The 20,581-nt window shown below is 45.4% G+C and overlaps 1 protein-coding gene across 3 annotated transcripts; it reads right to left on the reverse strand.

Annotated features, from left to right (window-relative positions):
• Positions 1–1,664: 1,664 nt before the first annotated feature.
• DDX19A (DEAD-box helicase 19A) lies at positions 1,665–20,113 on the reverse strand. Of its 3 annotated transcripts, XM_068992727.1 has the most exons (12): positions 19,979–20,113; positions 16,864–16,912; positions 13,904–13,954; positions 12,856–12,991; positions 10,291–10,383; positions 8,973–9,075; positions 8,483–8,597; positions 5,493–5,670; positions 4,901–5,138; positions 3,556–3,718; positions 2,924–3,115; positions 1,665–2,612 (listed from the first exon to the last, which is right to left on the reverse strand). In XM_068992727.1, exons 1-12 carry the CDS (start codon positions 20,033–20,035, stop codon positions 2,551–2,553), a joined length of 1,437 nt encoding a protein of 478 aa, XP_068848828.1. In that variant the 5' UTR covers positions 20,036–20,113; the 3' UTR covers positions 1,665–2,550. The 3 variants fall into 3 exon arrangements, with proteins under 3 accessions (XP_068848828.1, XP_068848829.1, XP_068848830.1); XM_068992728.1 differs by lacking the exon at positions 10,291–10,383; XM_068992729.1 differs by lacking the exons at positions 12,856–12,991; positions 13,904–13,954; positions 16,864–16,912; positions 19,979–20,113 and adding an exon at positions 12,524–12,546 and having other exon boundaries at positions 1,666–2,612.
• Positions 20,114–20,581: the final 468 nt, after the last annotated feature.

The raw sequence follows: 20,581 nt of genomic DNA on the forward strand, positions 1-20,581 counted from the left end.
GTTTCTGGGTCCACGTGGATGCCACCTAACTGGAGTGCTGACTCCACACCAGGCCTCTCCCCCTCCTCGTCTCCCTCCGAGCACCCGCACACCTCCTCCTCACCACCCTACCCTGCCTCATCCCCGGCCTTTCTGGACCCTTGCTGCCCTTCTCACCCCACTTCTCTTCTCAGAGCCCCTCCCGCACCCGTGGCTTGCGTGCGCCCCTCATAACCTGCGGTCACTGTCTGCCTGCTTCACTCCCAGGACTCTTTCTCCTTCGTTCGGTCCCATTTGGACCCTGTCGCTCGGTCTCAACTCTGACCCACGCACACACAGCTCTGCCATCCACTCACCCATAGGTAATAGTAATCGCTCACAGAAAATCAGGCAGGCAAATCATGTTAAGACGTACAAAAACATGAGTGAGTAATTTATAATACTGAAATGAGGAAAGGTTTTCTGGCCACAACACCAAATCCAGATTTCTTAAAAATGAATGTTAAGACTACCGAAGTTAAACTTTTGTGTATTATTAAGAAAAAACGATTTTGTAAAGACACACTAGGAAAACATCTACCACTCAAGACAGTGTAACTTCCCTAAAGTAGAAAAGTGGCTATAACTCACAGAGGTCAGACAAGCCAGTAACAAAATGGTGAGACAGGAATGGGCAGCACCCCCAAAACAGGTGCTGGTGTCAGTCCAGTCGCTCAGTCGTGTCCGACTCTTTGCGACCCCATGAACCGCAGGACACCAGGCCTCCCATCACCAACTCCCAGAGATCACCTAAACCCATGTCCATCGAGTCGGTGATGCCATCCAACCATCTCATCCTCTGTCGTCCCCTTCTCCTCCTGCCCTCTATCTTTCCCAGCATCAGAGTCTTTTCAAATGAGTCAGCTCTTTGCACCAGGTGGCCAAAGTATTGGAGTTTCAACTTCAACATCAGTCCTTCCAATGAACACCCAGGACTGATCTCCTTTAAGATGGACTGGTTGGATCTCCTTGCAGTCCAAGGGACTCTCAAGAGTATTCTCCAATATCACAGTTCAAAAGCATCAGGTGCTGGTATAAATACCAATAAACCCAAATATCGCTAAAATTAAAAAACAATTATGTAATATATTTTTGCTGCTCAGACTTGCAATTTTAAAAATTAATATGGAGGGGGGTTGGCAAGCAGGTAGTAGGTACTTTTGTTGTCAATGAAATGACATATTGATAAGAACGTTTCAGCAGGCTACATTAGCAATGTGTTAACATGTTAAGCATTTCCACTCTGACCCAACAACTCTACTTCCAGGAACACATCCTGAGTAGGTCTCAGCGGGGCAGAGAGGAGTGGCACCAGCATTTGCCGTGGGCGACAACCCAGTGCTTGTCACTAGGAGCCAGGAAGCAAATGCAGGGGCGGCTACATCCTGGAATGGTGCCGATGGAGAGTGAGGCACAGCCACGCCACGTGTCCGAGACACATGGGTGAGTGAGGAGGCAGGCCGCACAACGTGAGCAAATGTTCACGGTTTTGCAAAACAGAAGTAGGCTGACATAATCAAACGGAAGGCAATATACCGAATATTCATCATGCTGCTAGCAGTGGTGAACAGAGAGGGGTGGGGACCAGAACACTTGCACTTTATAAATTACACACCCACACCTTTTTAATGAGCATATATTAGTCTAATAAGCAGAAAAATACAAGTAAAAACAACAAATCATGATTAGTAAAGCGTTCCATAATTATTTTTAAATTTTTTAACATAGTGGATGATGGGTATAGCTGATTATTCTGTCCTTATTCATACAGACAGCGTATGAATCAGAGTAAGCAACAGGTCCCCTGTTACGGATGAACAGCATCATAAGAGCTTTCACTTGGTTGTAACTTCCTCTCCAAACCCTGCTGCTCACGTCCGGGAATAGCGTGACGTCCGCGCTAAGAGCTCACCCGGCCAGGTGTGTGTCAGAAACCACCTCGGCGGCTGGGACACCCGGTGCCTGAGCAGCAGAGCGACTGTGGGAAGCGGAGGCAGCCCTGGGTCACCCAGCTAGGCCAGGCCAGTGCCTGTGAAGACAGCTCACTGACTTCATGTTCCCCCCAAACCTGAGGTGTACAAAGGGAGCCGACGCTCACCCCGGGAGAGGGTGGGATTCCTCTGCAGACAACAGAGGGAAAGCAATCAGCAGGGACACTGGTGGATCCGGGAGGCCCAGGAGTTTCCTCTGCTGTTGCTTCAGGGCCTGGCGGCGGTCTGAACACCCCTGGCCAGAAAACAGGCCGTGGCTCCTGCAGCCGGCGGTTACCAATAGTGACCACATTATTACAAAGATGGGGAAACTGTGGCTTCGAAAAGGGATGGGAGGAAAAGGACTCAATTTTCCAAAATTCAGATTTTTTTTCTTCTACCTTCCTGAATAATTTGGGCAATTTTTGTCAAGTCCAAAAGTAATTTCAGATGAGGTAGGCAGTTTGTCTGCTCGTGCCGTCATCCTCGCGGGGACGGGCAGGCTGCGCCGTGGAAGCACTCGCGTCCCGGGCGGGGGCGGCACAGCGACTGCAGGAGCTCCTCAGTTGGCTATCTTCTCAATCTCGTCCAAGTCATCCGTGTCCAGTCTTGCTATTTTCTTATCTGAGGGGAGAGAGGCGGGTTCAGCGAGAGCCCCGCACAGATCACAGGGGACGCAGGCAGGGGAGGGGCAGCAGGCGGGGAGGACCCGGGGCTCCCCGGGACGTGCCCGCCCCCACCGCAGGCCTCCTTGAGCCCCCGAGGCGCCCGGGACTGGGCGGGCACACGGCCCCCGGCCCCTCGGCCCGGCTCGAGCGCTGCCGGAGCGGGGAGCACCTCCTGTCCTGGGGAAGGGCCTCTCGGGGCTATGGCAACACGCCCTCCCCGCCTGCCCCCGTGACCTGGCCCCGGCAGGGGGCTCTCCCGGGACTCACTGAAGTGCGCCTGGATCCTGTTCAGGATGTTCATGCTGTGCTTGCTGTCCACCATGTTCACCGCCAGGCCCCGCTTGCCAAAGCGGCCGGTGCGCCCGATCCGGTGCAGGTAGGTCTCGTTGTCCGGGTTCCCGTCCTTGTCCACCGGGAGGTCAAAGTTGATGACGACAGACACCTGCTCCACGTCGATCCCTGCGTGAGCGAAGAGTTGGACGGGAGTGAGGACGGGAGACAGAAATCGCCGCTGCCCGGTCAGGCCCACCCTCACCAAGCTCAGGCGGAAGGCAGGGTCTGCGACAGGCCAGCTCTGGGGCTGGGACACGGGCAGGTGGCAGGACCCAGAGGGAGAGGACGGGGCCGTCCCGCTGCTGGCCAAATTCCGGCATCAGTCGCACAGCCTCCGCTGGATCCGACGATCTGGAGAAGCGGCTGACGCCGCACTGGGGCCGCAAGAGCAGGCGCCGTCCTCGGCCACCAGCCAGGACTCCCGGCTTCTGTGGACATTCTCCTCCGCTGAGGGAGCCCCACAGGCTCGCCCACAAAACAGCATCTCCCCCAAACCACCGCAGCCTCCCACACACGATCCCTCTGCGGCCCCGAGCCTGGCGGGCCAGGACCCAGGCTCTGCTCACCGCGGGCGCACACGTTGGTGGTGACCAGAACCTTCTCTTTGCCCTCTCGGAAGCGCTCAATCACTGCGGCCCTCTGCTCCACCACCATTTCACCGCTCAGCAGAGCCACCTGGTGGCCTTCTTTTGAGAGCTCCGCAGCCAGCCAGCTAGCTGTTTTGCGGGTCTGGAAGCAAGAAAATGTTTGAGGAATGAAGGTACCTTAAGAGAATATTTTTGATCTGGAAGACCACTGAACCTTAGCAGTTAACAGTTTAATGTCCTAAAATTGTTAACATGATGTGGTATAAAGGAAGTCACCTGGGTGATAAGTCTTAGAAAATATTTAACCTTGATATAACCACAAGGGGGAAAAACTCAAGAGACATCTAAAGACTAATTACTAGCTTGGCTGGACTCTTCAAGATGTCCACGTCATGAAAGGTGGAGAAACTGCTCTGTATTAAGGGAGTCTCAAGAGACGCAACACTACATGCAGCAATCCCTACTGGCCCTTAGGCTTCACAGCAGCTACTAAAAGCAGAAGAGGCCATTTCAGTATACATGGGGAAGGCGGCACATGGACGGACTTCACAGGGGACGGCATCGTGAAAGGTGTGAGTGGTGCTGTGCTCGTGCGGGACCACGCCTCATTCTCAGGAAGCGTTTAGGTGGGAAATGTCCTGATATCTACGAGTGACTTTAAAGTCGGCAGAAAGAAAAAGTACAGACAGCCCTACACAAAAGCTTATGGATAGGGCAAATGTGGCTAAATGCTGACAACAGGGGAAGGGCATAACAGTCCTCATTTCATATTGTTTTCATCTTTTCTGTGGGCTTGAAAGTTTCAGTCTGAGTTTGGGAGAAGGATGCCACTCTTGACAATTAAAAAAAAAACTTACAAGTATCCCAATAATAGAATAAGAGCTGTCTTATTCTTATATCCCATAACAGCATTTTGATGCTTTCTTCGGTGATCTTATACATTCCTGAAAAATTACACTAGCCACTATAAGCGGGGTCTATCCTTCCAATTTCTAAGTGTTTTCACTTTGAGACTGGAAAACTACTTATTTTCTTTTAATTTTCTAGCCTTTCATCCTGTTTAGTTTCTTATTTTCCCTACAAATATCAGTTTTATTCACTTGGGCTTTCTAATGTATCACCTACACATGGCATTTAAGTTCAGAAGACTCTATGCTTAGACTATAGATATACCTCAGGATACTATGAAGAAATCGTTCCTTCCATCTTCACAAACCATTTCTTTTCCAGTCACAGGGAAGGAGCCTGGTCCCCTAACTGGAGTTCCTCCCCAGCCCCCCAACCCTGGAGCCCTGCTGCTGCTGCTGCTGCTGCTGCTACTCACATGGCAGAAGATCATGGCTTGAGCAATGGTGATGGCCCCGTAGATGTTACACAAGGCCTGGAACTTCTCGTCTCTGCTGTTGCACAGGACGTAATACTGCTTGATGGTGTCCAGTGTTTCCTCCTCACGCTTCAGTTTGATGATGTTCGGGTCGGGCACTACTTTCTGGGCAAATTTCCAGACAGAGTCTTCAAAGGTGGCAGAGAAAAGCAGCATCTGGCAGTTCCTGGGCAGCATCCTGCAAGGGGAGCCCCAGGTGTCCAGCATGACCCTGACCCAGGCTTTCCCTGGAAGGACCAGGGCACAGCCTCCCCAGGCCTGATGACCTGCGTCCCCAGGAAGGGGCAGCGGGGAGCGGCTGTGGGGAGGAAGGGGGAGCAGACATGGGGCAGGGATGGGTGGCTGAGAATCCGAGTCTCCCTCCTTAACCCGGGCGGGGGGCGTGCTCAGCGCTGGCATGGAAATGGCCCATCAAACAAATGCCCCTGAGAGCTGTGAAGAGCCTGGCAGGGGCAAGAAGGGGAGTGTGCGGTGACAGGAGCAGGAACTGCAGGCCAGGAGCCGAGAAGTCCCTCCTGGCCCGAGGCCCTACCTCTGGATGCGGATGCTCTGATCTTGGTGGCCCTGAGTGGCTATCATCACGTCAGCCTCGTCCAGAACAAACACCTTGATCTTCTTGGGGTCGATGAACTTGAGCTTGGAGCACCAGTCCAGAACGGTCCCCGGGGTGCCAATGACAATGTGCTCACTGATTTTCTGACCTCTTTCCACTGTGGAGACAAGATGTGTTCTGTGGGCACTTTTATCTAAAACTTTTGGGTTCCTCTGCTATAAAACGGCCATGACGACACCTGTCTCACTGCACTGTGGTTGGGAATAAATTGTACAGTGAATCTTTCATGCATGTTAGTTTCCTTTACCTACTTCCTCCTGTAATTTCCCACCATCCAGCTCTTTTTCTTTAGCATTACTCTTATTCTTTTTATATCATCCCTTCATTCATGCTTCACTGATTTCCTTATAAATTGGTAGTTTTGAGTCCTAGGATTCTGGCCCAGTGATTTTTTGCCTTGTTAGACATTCTAACTGGGTAGACGGTTTTCCTCAATACAAATTCTATTAGGGAAAAAAAACCACAACAGCACGTTACTCTCCAACTACAGTTGGTAGGAGTTGAAACTGCTTTATTCATCTGTCAAAATTACTAATATATGGGACTTCCCTGGTGGTCCAGCGGTTAAGACCCCATGCTTCCGCCACAGGGGACAGAGATTCAAGACCCTGGTTGGGGAAGTAAGAACCTGCATGCCATGTGTCAACTGTTGCCCACTGCACCCCCATCCCCCAAAAAAGAAATTTACAACATTAAAAAAAAATTGACGAATGCCTGTAGCCTTCGATCAGCACTTCCACCATCAGGAATCAACCCTGCATGCATATGTGCTCGTGCTTAGTCACTCAGTCGTGTCCGACTTGCGACCCCATAGACTGGAGCCTGCTGGGCTCCTCTGTCCATGGGATTCCCCAGGCAAGAATACTGGAGTGGGTTGCCATTTCCTTCTCCAGGGGTGCTCTAGGAAGGAGAACCAAATGGTTGAAGGGTATGGGAGAAAGAAAAGTTTCTACCATATACCCTTTTAATTTTGAAACATGTGAAAGTTTTTAACTTAAATTTTAAAAACAAAATTTAAAATTTGAGAAGGGGACTCTGGTTAGGAATACATCAACTCCACTGGAAGTTTTAAATGAACTCAACACACTGTGATTTTCGCTGCACACTGCTGATCAGTCTACAATGAATTTTTTTAAAAACAGTACATTAAGTAGTTATTAATATATTTAACATATAATTAATATAGAGTAATATATTAATCCCTCACACACATGAAGTCCCCTGCCATTATAAAACAATCTAGAGAAGATCCATGTTGTCACAAGGCTCCGGTACACCGCACGCAGTTGCACCTGCCAGTTTGAGGCATCAAACACATTCAGAAGTACCTAGCCTAATAATTTCTGGTTAAAGCGCTGTTGCTGCATGCTGAAACATGATGGTTTTCTCGAGAAAAGTCCTTGTGTGATCATTTGTGTGTGAACTGTACTAGCCATTTTTGTTGACTGACAAACTATAGAAAATTAAGTAGGGAATCTGACATACACTTTCTTAAAAATGAACAAGGAGAGCCTGACTTTTCAGTGAAAACAATCGACTGTTATTTGCTGTCATGATAACACTTAAAGTGTAAGAGAAAATTAGAATTTTGGAAAACTTGTAGTGTTGCTGTAAACTTGAGAGTTTCTCTGTATGTAAACTCCTCTGAGTTGTTTGGTGGTGATATTAATGCATTTTAAATGCGATTTAAAATTCTGTATAATGAAATATGTCAACATTCTCAGCGTAACTCAGTAAGACATTTGGTATTTTCCAAATGACCAAGGTATAATGTTAGAAAATTACTATTGCACAAAAAAGATGCATTCAAAGTACAAGGGAGACCAAGGAATTTTAATATAACAGTATGAAGAGGTCATTAATATGATTTCAAATATCACACGGCAATTATCTTTTACATAATTACCCCTGTTGGGTTTTGGTATGGCATCCTAAAAACAGTATCTGAAATTATAAGAAAGGCTAGATTTTCTTCATATTCTTCCAAAATAAGTACTTAGGGTCCTCAACAATGTTTAAGAGTGTAGGAGTCGAAAGGTTTAAGAATCGGTGCTCGAGGCGACTATAAATGGCTAATTGAAGGGACGTCCCTCTTCTCCTTGTCCAGGTGATGCCCACTGCCTCCTGAAGTGAGTGTGCCTGTGCATACTCCCCGCTGGAGCACGTGAGCGTCCCAGCTCTACATCTCGGCCAACACTTGGTTTGTCAGACTCCCTCATTTCTACCATCTGAGAGGCATATAGTGGTTTCAACCGATGTTTCCCTGATGACTAATGAAGCTTTTCGTCTTTTCCCATTGACCAGCCATCTGAATTCCTTCTTTAGTGAGAAGTCTGTTCACCTGGGCCTCTTTCGTCCATTTTCCTATTAGAATGACTACTTTTTTCTAATTGATTTGTAGTTATATATATTCTGATAACTTCCACATTACCAATTTCCTACCTGTCCTCCTATTTTAACCACATTCTCTACATTCTGCAGAAAAAAGAATTGGTGGAAGGATTTCTGATTTGATAAGAACTGTACATGCTCTTAGATCACTCTTACTAAAGCTGTTTACTGAAGAAAGGGATCTGATCCAACCTACCATCCTCCCTGCTTACTCTCTTGTAGGCAGCTTTCAGAACTCTGGATGCTGAATTCAAACCTTGCCTCCTCAGGGAAACACTCCACACTTTAAGAACCCCATGACTCAGGCAGGGATTTTTTTAACAACTTAAAATCTTATTTTAAGAGTGGAGAGAATTATTAAGAAATCGGCAAGTATTTAAATAAATTTGCTGAAATCCATACTGGGCTCCAAGGTCAGACTGAACCGGAAAGTTGAATATCATCACCTCATCTTCAAAATTCAAACACCCCACCCACTGCCTGAGCTCAGGACCTGGGTCTTGCCCTTTTATACTCACATTTATTGCCTCGAACAGCATAAGCAAGCTTTAGTTCTGGATGAAATTTGCCCATTTGTTCAATCACTTTTCCTGTCTGGAGCGCCAGCTCGTACGTCGGGGAGAGGCACAGACACTAACGGGCAGATCACAGGAGATGAGTTTAGAAAAACCTTGCGGCAGCTGACAGCAGGTTCTAGAGCAGCAGGGACACTGGTATCAGTACCACCTGAACAGTGTGGGCAGCCCCGTCCTCATCAACCAGGCCTGCGTGTCAGCTGTAGGCGGAAGCCTTCAGCAGCGAGGCCTGGCTTGGCAGATGCTGTCAGAAGCCACATTTAAGGCTGCTGCTTTGAATCAACTCTACCCATGGAAGGGCCTGTTGTGCCATTAGGCTTTGCCTGAGCAACAGTCTGAGGCATCAGAAGCTTTCAGATTCCACCAGGGATGCCCTTGTCAACCACCACCCTGACATGGCAACGCCCTTCCAGGGCCCCCAGGACCCCCTCACCTGTGGGTACCTCTCTGCTGGCTCCACCCGGCTGAGCATGGCCAGGACGAAGGCAGCCGTTTTACCAGTACCCGACTGCGACTGGGCAATCAGGTTCTGCGGGCTGGACCCAGGAGGAATAGAGATGAGGATAACATTGGTTAGAAACAATCAAGTGTCCAAGTGTTCCTTCTGGGCGGTAGGAAAAGGCATTTTTCCCTCATTCAGGTTTTCTGCCTTGAGCACAATGATAAATTTTTTATATGGTGTTAAAAAAAACCTGCTTAAATATGAAGGGAAATGATGATTATTTTAGATGGGCTCACACTAAAAAATATTCATTCTAGACTCTAGTGCAGCTAGAGTTCCCTAGTTTTATACCCCAAGAGGCCAATGGGAATTCAGACTGCAGAGTAAGATCTGGGCAAATCTTACTGCCTGACGTGTCTTCAGGACTCGGCTCCTTCTGTGTGCTCCCTTTTCTCACCTTCATGGAAAACGTAAGATACTAAATCGGATGCTTCAGAGGAAACTTTCATATTTCACTTCATGTAATTCAGTGTCATGGGAACAGGTGGCATTTTCATCATCAGAAAAGAAAAATAATAAAAGGCTTCTCGGCCTTTTGGCTAAGATCAAGTGGTGGCTCAGACGGAAAGCATCTGTCTACAATGTGGGAGACCTGGGTTCGATCCCTGGGTCGGGAATTTCCCTGGAGAAGGAAACGGCAACCCACTCCAGTACTCTTGCCTGGAAAATCCCATGGACGGAGGAGCATGGGGTCGCAAAGAGGTGGACACGACTGAGCGACTTCACTGAATGAAAAAAGTTGCTATGTAAAGTATGATACCATTTATCTAAGGTTTAAAAATATGCCAACTACTCGTTAGATCCTTAGGGAAACATACGTACGCAGTAAAAGGAGAAACGACGCCCCACTTCTGTGACGCGCTCTTGGGTCGGGGAGGGGGCTGTGAGTGGAGAAAGTCACACAGGGACTGCATCCGTCAACTACATTAATGATGCCTTATTTCTCGTCAGGATGCGTTACAGAAATGTTCCTGGTATGGCTCCTGATACTTTTTTGAAGGCCTCAAAATTTTCAAAATTATTTAAAAAAGTGTTTAAAATGGCACTGACTTTCTCTAGCAGTTTTTATTAAGTGGAAAAGGCAGAAACTGTGTTGAATTGCACCTGACTCTCTCACCACCGGTCCCAGCTGTTTCCCTGAAGAAGCTTGTTGCTCCCAACGGCGCATCTTACGCTCAGGAACACTACACTCTTGGTGGGAGATGTGAAATCCCATCCTGGAGACGCGTACCAGGGTCTGTATACTTACGGCTCAGCAAGCATCATGGGTAACGCATTCTCTTGTATCTTGGATGGCCGATTGAAGCCCATGGCATAGACTCCCTGGAGAAGCTGTGGTTTCCTAGGAGGCCGGGGAGAGAGAGGATGGTTCCTAGTTGCCGCAACTGTTTTAAAGACCTAAGATTTTATTTTTCCCTATATCTAGCAAAGAGTGATACTTTCTATCTCCGTCAGACATATCTTCCTGTGCCTTAAAAAATACTAACTAAAAACAAAACCAACATCTTTTCCTACTAAATCTCGATCTGAAACTATTATGCAATTTATAAAATCCAGGCTAGTTTCCTTTCTTAAGAGAAATTCATCTTTCAGTAGACCCACAAATTTGATTGGCCTGGATTCTGTAAGAATGGTTCCTATTAATTCAGAGTATAAAATGAATTATGAAAGATATCTAAAAGCAAACACTTCTTACTATACCACTAAGATACAGAAATCCCTTTGGGGAATGAGACTCCGGTTTTTCACTTCTCAGTGTGGGTGCTCCACTGAGCCACAGTGATGTTGTGTTCCACGGGCCTTCCAAAAAAGCCAGCTGCACAAGGACTTGGGACAATTGAGAGGTAAGAAAATTGATTCAGCCAGTTTCTAGTAGATAGGTAAAGGAAGTTAAGTTATCATACTGAACTTTACAACTGCTCAGATTTACTATGTCTAGTCAAAATCAAGACTGCTGCTGCTAAGTCACTTCAGTCGTATCCGACTCTGTGTGACCCCATAGACAGCAGCCCACCAGGCTCCCCAGTCCCTGGGATTCTCCAGGCAAGAACACTGGAGTGGGGTGCCATTTCCTTCTCCAATGCACGAAAGTGAAAAGTGAAAAGGAAGTCGCTCAGTCGTGTCCGACTCTTAGCGACCCCATGGATTGCAGCCCACCAGGCTCCTCTGTCCACGGGATTTGCCAGGCGAGAGGACTGGAGTGGGGTGCCACTGCCTTCTCCAAAATCAAGACTAGAGAAGCACCAACTTCTTATATAAGTAGCTACACAACAAATATCAATTAAAGCTGTTCTTATAGCACATCTGTAATAAGCTCTCTGCTACTTCTAAACTGACAGGATGTTTAACAAAAATCACACCAGATTATTATTAAAGAAACATCAAATCAAGGCAAGAATGTTCTCTAAGCCTTCCTTAGTGTTCAGCTGGCTCTCTCAAAGGCAGTTCTTCTGGCCTCTGGTGGTTCTCAGACACAAAGAACTTTGAAAATTAACACACTTCCATTTGGAAGAAAAGGCTGTGAGGCTTGGCAGGTTCTGATTTAGTTGCCAAGGAAACAAAGTCACTACTGAAAGAGGACTCAAGTGATCCAGGAACTTTCAGTGGTTCATTATTTTCCTTTTATTTTGCGTATCTTTTCAGTACAAAATAGACCAAGTATAGAGGTGGCCTAGGTTTTATTCTTTGTTTCGTTTGGCTACTAACAATTAAATCAAAAAAGAACTTGCCTTTTCAGAGGCCAGTTCATCACTGGTTGACCTGAGAGCTCCAGTCCTTTAAATGAAAGACCACTGATACTAGGAAAGGCAAGCTGTCAGAGCACGTCGAGCTGCTCTGACAGAATTTATGAAGAGAAGCAGATAACAAATTTACTGAAAAAAGCCCTTGACAGAGAAAACACACATTGAAAAGTATAATTTCCTGGGGAGAAAAAAAAGGCCACACTTTAAAAATCTTACTCTTAGCTATTGCTTCATTAACACCTTGATTTGGCTTCTAGTTAGTTCTCTGACTTTAAGTGTGTACATGTGGGCAATGAACAAGACAAAGAATCCATTCATTCCACCACTTTCTCATTCACCAGCTATTCTCTCTACGATTTGGGTGCTGGCAAGCAGCAAGAACGGCAGCTAAGCCTTGTATTACTCATAACACCCAGCAGTGTCATGTACATAAACCAATGACCCATAAACGCCTCTTTACTAACTTACTGAAGGGAATGGAAAACTTGGTATGACGTTACGCAATTCTCTGCGTTTCAAGGAAGGACACGTTAGAAGTCATTCTCAGCACAGTGCATAAATGTACACACTTAAGGCTTGATCCTGGGTTCCGGACTTTTTGAAAGAATTCTGTAACACTGAAGGCTGATTTTCACTATAGTTACAGAGAATCCGGCACAGGCTCTTTGGACAGATTTTATAAAAGTAGATAAACTTTTCTTAACACTGTAAACCCTATAGTCTAACAAAAGGGCTTACCTAATAAGAAATGTTCCTGACATCCAGAAATCACCTGTCAGCCAATATTTTATTGAAAGTTCTAAGAGCATAAAAGAAAAAAGACTTTCAGCTATGATGAATAAATCTGTGGCATTTTAAATTCCCTAAGGAGGAAAACTGGGTTGCCAAGAGACAAGGGTGGAGGGAGACCATCACTTTTTCATACTTTTAAACTTTTGAATCATGTGAATTATTAACTTGTCAAAGAAAGTAAATATATATTAAGATTTTTTTTTAAAGGTCTCTGAGATACTATGTCTTACAAAAGAAGAACTAGCAAGGATCAGTTGTTCAAAGGAACAGATACTCACAGCCGCAGCTCCTCGAAGGACTTGACTGAGTAGAGTGGGGAGTTGGGATCCCGCTGCAGGACTTCCACTTGGTTGGTGTTATCGACAAGGTTGCTTCTGATCAGCTTGTTGAGTAAGGACTGGGCGGCTCTGTCCTCTGTAGGAAAAAACCAACTCATCAGGCAAACCCCACGTCTGCACCCACCCCTGGATAGCCCAGAAAGGTGGGAGAAAAGCACAATCACACCAACAAGTCTCACTTTAACTCCTGATCCCTAGATCCAAGTGGGCTGAGTCGCTGGGCAAGTCTTTATGTCTCTATACACCACCCATTCACTCGTCTCCCTTCTTCAGTTTCTGACCTCTCCGCTTTTTCACCGCCCCGAGAAGTAAACCTAGTCAGAAGCACCTCCACACGCTGTGGTGACCACCCATACACCCACCTGTGTCTGTGGGTGTCCTCTCTGCCTTCGCTGCTGTTAACTATGGATGGACAGTTATGCTCCTGAGCCCATCCCGTCTTGTGGACAAGGACATTTCTCCCAGCAGGGGCCTTTCTCTCCTGCATTCCGTTTCTCCCTCTACGAGATCATTCCCCCCAGCATGTGTACACGTTTTGCCAGCTCTCATCATAAATCTTCCTCCTCTATCCTACATGCCCATCCACTTACTGCCCCAATTCTCTGCTCCCCTTTATGGAGGATTCCCTCACAGGGCTGCCTATACTTAGGTCTCCACTTCCTATTCTCCCCAGGGTGCACACTTAAGAGGTTTTCTCATTTAATCTCCCCACTTGACTTCAACAGCCCCTTGTCAAACTCATCAATGACTTCTACATTCTAAATCAACTGAGTAGCCAATTTTTAGTTAACTTATCACCTACACATGACTACCTTTGAAACACTTCCTTCTTCCGGTCTCTGGGACACTACCCTCTACTGATTCTATCTCACGGACTGTTCTCAGTCTGCCTGGCTGAGTCCCCTTCATCTCCTCAGTCTTATAACTCTCAGTGCCTCTGGCTCCAGAGAGGCAAGTCCTAGGTGACAGGGTTTCAAAGATTAGTTACCTTTCTCTTCTTCATCTGTTTTCTCTGGAGTGGCATTGGTTTTGATAACACCTATACAAGAAAACAGTTATTGTAATCAGAAAGGGAAATATCAAATCCATTCAAAAGGTGGGACGATACAAATAATCAGATCTTATTTAAGTGATCAAAATGTAAATAGTTGGGTTTCTTTATGTTTAATGGATTTTAATTCTAAGTTTAGTGCATAAGAAAATTCAAATTTCTAGAAATGTTGGTTGACTTCAGAGTGATGTCACCTCCGACTTCCTTAACCTAATTTAAAATATACCATTATGTTAGCACACACAATGAGACGTAAGAAAGAAAACAAAGGTATTAAAAATTAAAAAGAAGTAAAATCATCCCTTTTGGTAGAATATGTGATTGTAAACTTGCAGGACTAAGAGTGTTAACTTAAAAATGACTACAAAATACATGAATAGAAAACAGTAGCTTTCATAAATGCAGGTATTACTGAAGAGATACTATTTATAATAGCAACTAAGAGATAAAATACTGTATCTAGAAATAAAGCTAGCAGAAAATATATGAAGAAAAATGTTAATAAAACTCATAAACTGATGCAAAGAGATAAAGCTCAAAAGGCTATAAATAAATTAAAATGTAACTCTAAGATATTCAATTAACCCAAAAAAAAGCAGGAAAAGAGGCAGAGAAACAAAATATGAAGGTACAAACAGAAAATAAATAGTAAAATTGCTGACCTAAAGCTAACCGCATCAATAATTACCTTAAATGTAAATGGATAAAGTACTCCCATTAAATGACAGTGAGAAAAAAAAAAAGACAGTGATTATTAGAACGGATTAAAAAAAAAGCAAGATCCAACTGTCAGCTGTTTATAAGAGGCACCCTTTATTTTTTGTTTTTAATTGAGGTACAGTTGATTTTACAATATTGTATTAGTAAATATTGTATTGTATTGTATTGTATTCAGGTATGCAACGTAATGAGTCAAAATTTTTATAGATTATACTCCTACAAGAGCCACTTAAATGTAAAGACACAGTTCTAATGACGTGGATGAAACTGGAGCCGATTATACAGAGTGAAGTAAGCCAGAGAGAAAAACACCAATATGGTATACTAACACATATATATGGAATTTAGAAAGATGGTAATGATAACCCTGTATGCGAGACAGCAAAAGAGACACAGATGCATAGAGCAGTCTTTTGGACTCTGTGGGAGAGGGCGAGGGCGGGATGATTTGGGAGAATCGCATTGAAACATGTAAATTATCACATGTGAAACGAATCGCCAGTGCAGGCTCGATGCATGAGACACGGTGCTCAGGGCTGGTGCACTGGGATGACCCAGAGGCAGGGGATGGGGAGGGAGGTGGGAGGGGGGTTCAGGATGGGGAACACGTGTACACCCGTGGCAGATTCATGTCAATGTAGGGCAAAACCAATACAATATTGTAAAGTAAAAAAATAAATAAATAAAACTGAGATTAAAAAATAAATAAACAAATTCTTAAAAAAAAAAAGACAAATAAGTTGAAAGTCAGGGGATGGAAAGAGATGCAACCAGTAAGCATATGAGGGCTGGATTAGCTCAGGTAATGCAGATTTCAAGAAGAAAATCATCACCAAAAATAAAGGAGGATAGTTTGTTTTGTTTTTTAATTAAAAAAATAATTTTATTTGTTTGTGTGTGTATTTATCTGGGGGGCCTGTGCTGGGTCTCTGCCGCTGTGCCGGCTTCGCTCCAGTGTCAGCAAGCCAGGGCTGCTCTAACTGTGGCGCCCGCGCGTCTCTCACTGCAGTGGGTTCTCCTGTGCAGAGCACAGCTTCTGGGGAATGCAGGCTTCCACAGCTGCAGCGTGTGGGCTCAGCAGTCTCGGCTCCTGGGATCTAGAGTCCCAGGCTCAGTAGTTACGGCACACGGGCTTAGCTGCTCCACGCCATGTGGACTCTTCCCAGATCAGGGATCAAACCTGGGTCTCCTGCATTGGCAGGCGGATTCTTTATCATTGAGCCACCTGGGAAGCCCAAATAAGAATATTTCTAAAGGATCCATTCATCAGGAACACATAAATGTGAATGTACCTGGCAACAGACCTGTAAAACACAGGAGGCCAAAACTGACAAGATTGAAGGGAGAAGCAGACCATTCCACAATTACAGCTGGAACTTTCAATACCTCCCTTTCAACAACTGAAAGAACTAGACCACAAAGCAAACAAACAAAAAGCAGCCAAGACACAGAAGATCTGAGCAGCACTATCAACAAAGACTCAGCGCAGCTAGCTAGGTAAGTTTTTTTTTTTTTTAATCTGGAAAACTAATGCATCCTTATCAGTCATGACACTGTTAGGCAGGTAGAACAGGAAACAGGGGTCCAGAATGGCGGTGGCGAAAAGACAAGAACGGGGAAAGCCCGAGAACACAGAACAAAGGACGGTCCGAGGACCTGAGTGAGGACCTCAGGAAGAACAGACAGCACTCCTGGCTAGCCCGACTTACACGGGGCAGGCCCTGGGGAGGAAAAGACATAAAAAGAGGAGCCAAAGGGCCAGGGGTCTCCCCCGCCCCCCGCCGGGTGCTTGCCTTCCCCCACTCCTCTTCGCGTCTTTGGGTCCGCATGCCCTCACGCCTCGAGGATGGATTTTCCTGCTATTTGCTAAATAAAATAAAGCTGTAACACAGAGCTGTAACACTGATCTGTCTAAGAGCTGTAACATGGTCTGTCCAAGACCCGAGAGCTATGACACGCCGAGGGCTCTAACGTCCGTCGTTTCAAATTTTTGTTGAGACGAGACAGAACCGAGGAGAATACACTCGCCTGACAAAACTGAATTTACTGGCTCTCAAAGCTGAATTTGTGTATTTGCTGACATCTGCCAAAGGTGCTAAGTGAAAGCTGCTTTCCACACTGCAGCCAAGAGTGCAAAGCAGAAGCACACACGTAGACTGTAGCTCCTTGTGACTCACCATTGGTATCTGGTTTGACTTTTTCTTCCTTAATCTGCAAATTACTCATCTGAATGGGAATGAAAAGAAACACTTAAGAGCAGAGACACCTGATAACAGAATACCATGAGTTACAACTGTTAAACATCGGGTTTGAGCTTCAAGGGTTCACTTATTCAAGGATAAATACTAACTACAGTATTACTCAACCCAAGGCTGGTTGAATGTGGGGCCACATATATGGAGGTGGAATGTTATTTGGGGATTTTCAACTGCAGTGTGGGTTGGGGGCTCATAACCCCCAAATTGTTCACTGGTCAATTACATTTATCAAGCTAATGCACTTAAGTCTAAATGGTAAAATAAAAGGGGTCTTACCCAACCAGATGGCACCCCACTCCAGTATTCTTGCCTGGAAAATCCCATGGACGGAGGAGCCTGGTAGGCTGCAGTCCATGGGGGTCGCAAAGAGTCAGACACGACTGAGTGACTTCACTTCACTTTCACTTACCCAACCATTAGGAAGCAGTGTTTTAAAACATTTATTTACACCAGCCACTCAAGAAACAGAATAGATAAAACCAGATACGAGTATGTTTAGGTCTATATTTGTATTATTCATAGGGTCGTAGGTTAAAAAAGATTTGAAACCAATTCTCAGTAACTGTCTTTAGGGAATACCTGATGCTGAAAACTAGTTTTAAACTCTAGAGTACAAACCATAACCTTTATAATACTTTTTTATTTATTTGTGGTAACTGTCAGTTTTACACCCCTGATCTGATTCTGCCTGAACTCCAGTGCCAAATCTCTAAATGCTTCATGGGTACTGTATACACAGGACTTAACACAGCAGGTCTGACTGCTAGCCTTCAGAAACCCAGCTTGGAAAGCTGAACCCTGGCCGGCTTCTGGGAGCCTGGATGATGAGAAGGTTCCCACCATTCCCAAAACTGCTGAAGGGTTCACTATGTTTCTAAAAACATATGATGGTTTATGGTAACAGCTGCTTTCCTTCCAGGAGTCTGGAATTTTGGTACCTGCGAGGCAAAGAATGACCATGTGACAGGCCCCCAATAAAAACCCTGAGCACTTAGTCTCTAAGAAGCTTTTTTGACAACATTTCTTGTGTGTTGTTACTAACTGTGGCTAGAGGAATTAAGCAGGAATAAAATGGAGCTTCTGACTCCTCTAGGAGAGGATTGTTGCAAGCTTGAGACTGGTTTCCTTTGGACTTTTCAACATGGCCTTTTCCTTTTGCTAATTTTGCTTTTCATTGCAATAAATCACAGCTGTGAGTACAGTTACATGCAGAGTCAAGAGTCCTCTGAGGAAACCACTGAACTTGGACACCTCTTGGTGACTCGCAACATAGGTACTTACCAAGTTGTCTCCTTATTTCAAATTCAGAACTGGCAAACCTGTACTCATCACCCTACACATCAAATCTGCTGTTCCTCCCACTCCCCTAAACCTGTTATTAGCACTTTATTAAAACCACCTTGTGGGATCCAGGTTGAAAACTGTAATCTATGCTTTATCTCTCTTCTCTTCTTTTTCCTAAATCTTTTGTTGTTGTTGTTTAGTTGCTAAGTTATGTTCAACTCTAGCGTGACCCCCATGGACTGCAGCCTGCCAGGCTCCTCTGTCCATGGGATTTCCAACAAGAATACTGGAGTGGGTTGCCATTTCCTTCTCCAGGAGATCTTCCCAACCCAGGGATCAAACCCCCACCTCCTGCATTGGGAGGCTGATTCTTTACCAGTAAGCCACCATGGAAGCCATCTAAATCTTTATACCTCCACAATTATCTCTTAAATCCAACCCTTCACCTACACTTTCACCATTCAATGCAGACCCTCTATCTCTGGACTACTAGAGTAATTTCCACACTGATCTTTTCTTTAGACACCACTCCTAATATATTCTGTTCTCTGTAGTCCAGTAATTCTTGCTAGTCCTTAGATCTAATCTTGTCAGTATCCTTAAAATTGCCCAAACCTTTCAAATAAAGCCTCTCCTCTGTAAGTTCTTTGTTAAGGTCTAAAATACACTCTCTGTTTTCAACACTGCTCCTACTACAACCCAATAACCTTACGTTGCAGCAAAAATTATTCTGACTCCTGTTCTCTGTACAAGTCCAGCACTTTGGGACATTCTGTTCTAAAATGCTGTTTGCCTTCATCTCTCTTAATTACTGTAATATCCAGCACAAATATAAACTTCTTCACAAGGAATTTCCCTGACTTTCTTACTCATAAACATTGTCTTTCCACTCTCTGAATTCACTTCTAACATGACTCTCATCATTTTCACAACAATTCCCACCAGTTAGCCTTCTTAACTTGACCATAAAGCTTTTTCCTATACTTCTCTGGATGTAGTTCATTTCAACTACCTGCTGAGAAACTGACAATCTTCCCAAAGCAATAAATAGTGACTGGAAAAGAGTTGTAATTTAGGCATTAAAAGGTTACATAAGACTTCAGACTACACAAAGCAACACAAAGAAAGAACCCCTATATTCTTAAAATCAATAGTCCATTACCACCAAATCAACATACCTTAAAGAGGTAAGAACAGAGAGTCACAGTTTACACTATGATTACCTTCCCGTTGAATGGATCTTCATTAATTAAAGAACCAATGCATGAAATTAAATGTCACTTTAAACACCGATGAAACAATTTTTAGTGCCTCCCGCAACGTTTGCAACAGATTGAAACACTAAATATAAAGCTGTATCCGTTATTCTTCAAAGTGATACAAACTGCCAACAATGTTAAGCAGGCATCTAGAAATTGGTAAAATAAGAGTAACATAGAATCACTCAGAAAACAGAATCAGCACTGTTCCTTTCCTTAAAATCCCCACTGAGAAGGAGGTGCAATGTAGGAAAGACAGTATACACAGCAAGCACAGGATAAAGCCTTTAACTGGCTCGGATCAAAGGAAAAGGCTCCATACTGGCCTCTTCCGCCTTAGCCGCAAATCAGGGCTAAGAGACTCCCCGCAGCAAACCTTCGGGGTGCGCAGGCCCCGGGTCTGCCCAACCCAGACAGCTCCGCGGACCCCAAGCAGTGTCAGCTTGGGCCCTCCTACTACGCTCGCCCCGCCTGGAGCTGAAGCCACTGACCGACTTGACAGCCGCTTCCTGCTCGTCCACTGCCAGGGCCCACGAGTCGGTGGCCATGGTTCCGGCTGAGGAAGGCCGACTCGGGAAACACACACAGCGGCTAGCGCAGAAGCACCAGCCCCGGCCCGGCTGCAGGCGCCAGACCCACACTCACGCGGGCCGGAAGCGGCTGTTCACGAATGACGTCAGTTCCCTTACGTCACCACTCCGCGCCGCGCGGGGCTTTGCCCCGCCCGTCCTGCGCCCGCCTGCCCTTTCCGCTGACTGCCTCAGGAGCGGCCTCGTCATGCCTTAAAATCCGTAAGTTCTGTGGAGTGAAACTCCACGCCCTCATTTTTCTGCCTCACGTCACATTGCAGAAACCTCAGTCCGTTTTTAAGTTTGACACATTCTGTACTGTGTGCGTCTCTGAGCTGTAAGGCTTTGCACAAAGGAACGTCCCAGAAGAAAACTGTGTGGTGCCTTCAAAATATATTACTGTAGAGCACATTTCTAATCATTGCAACATTTATGTCAAAATGTGTGTTAGTATGCTAAGCTATCTCTTAAAAAGGCTTCTAGCTATAGTGTCTCTAAAAATTCCTAACTTCTATAAGCTATAGT

This window comes from Capricornis sumatraensis, chromosome 20 (genome assembly GCF_032405125.1).
Source record: "Capricornis sumatraensis isolate serow.1 chromosome 20, serow.2, whole genome shotgun sequence".
NCBI classification, from domain to species: domain Eukaryota; kingdom Metazoa; phylum Chordata; class Mammalia; order Artiodactyla; family Bovidae; genus Capricornis; species Capricornis sumatraensis.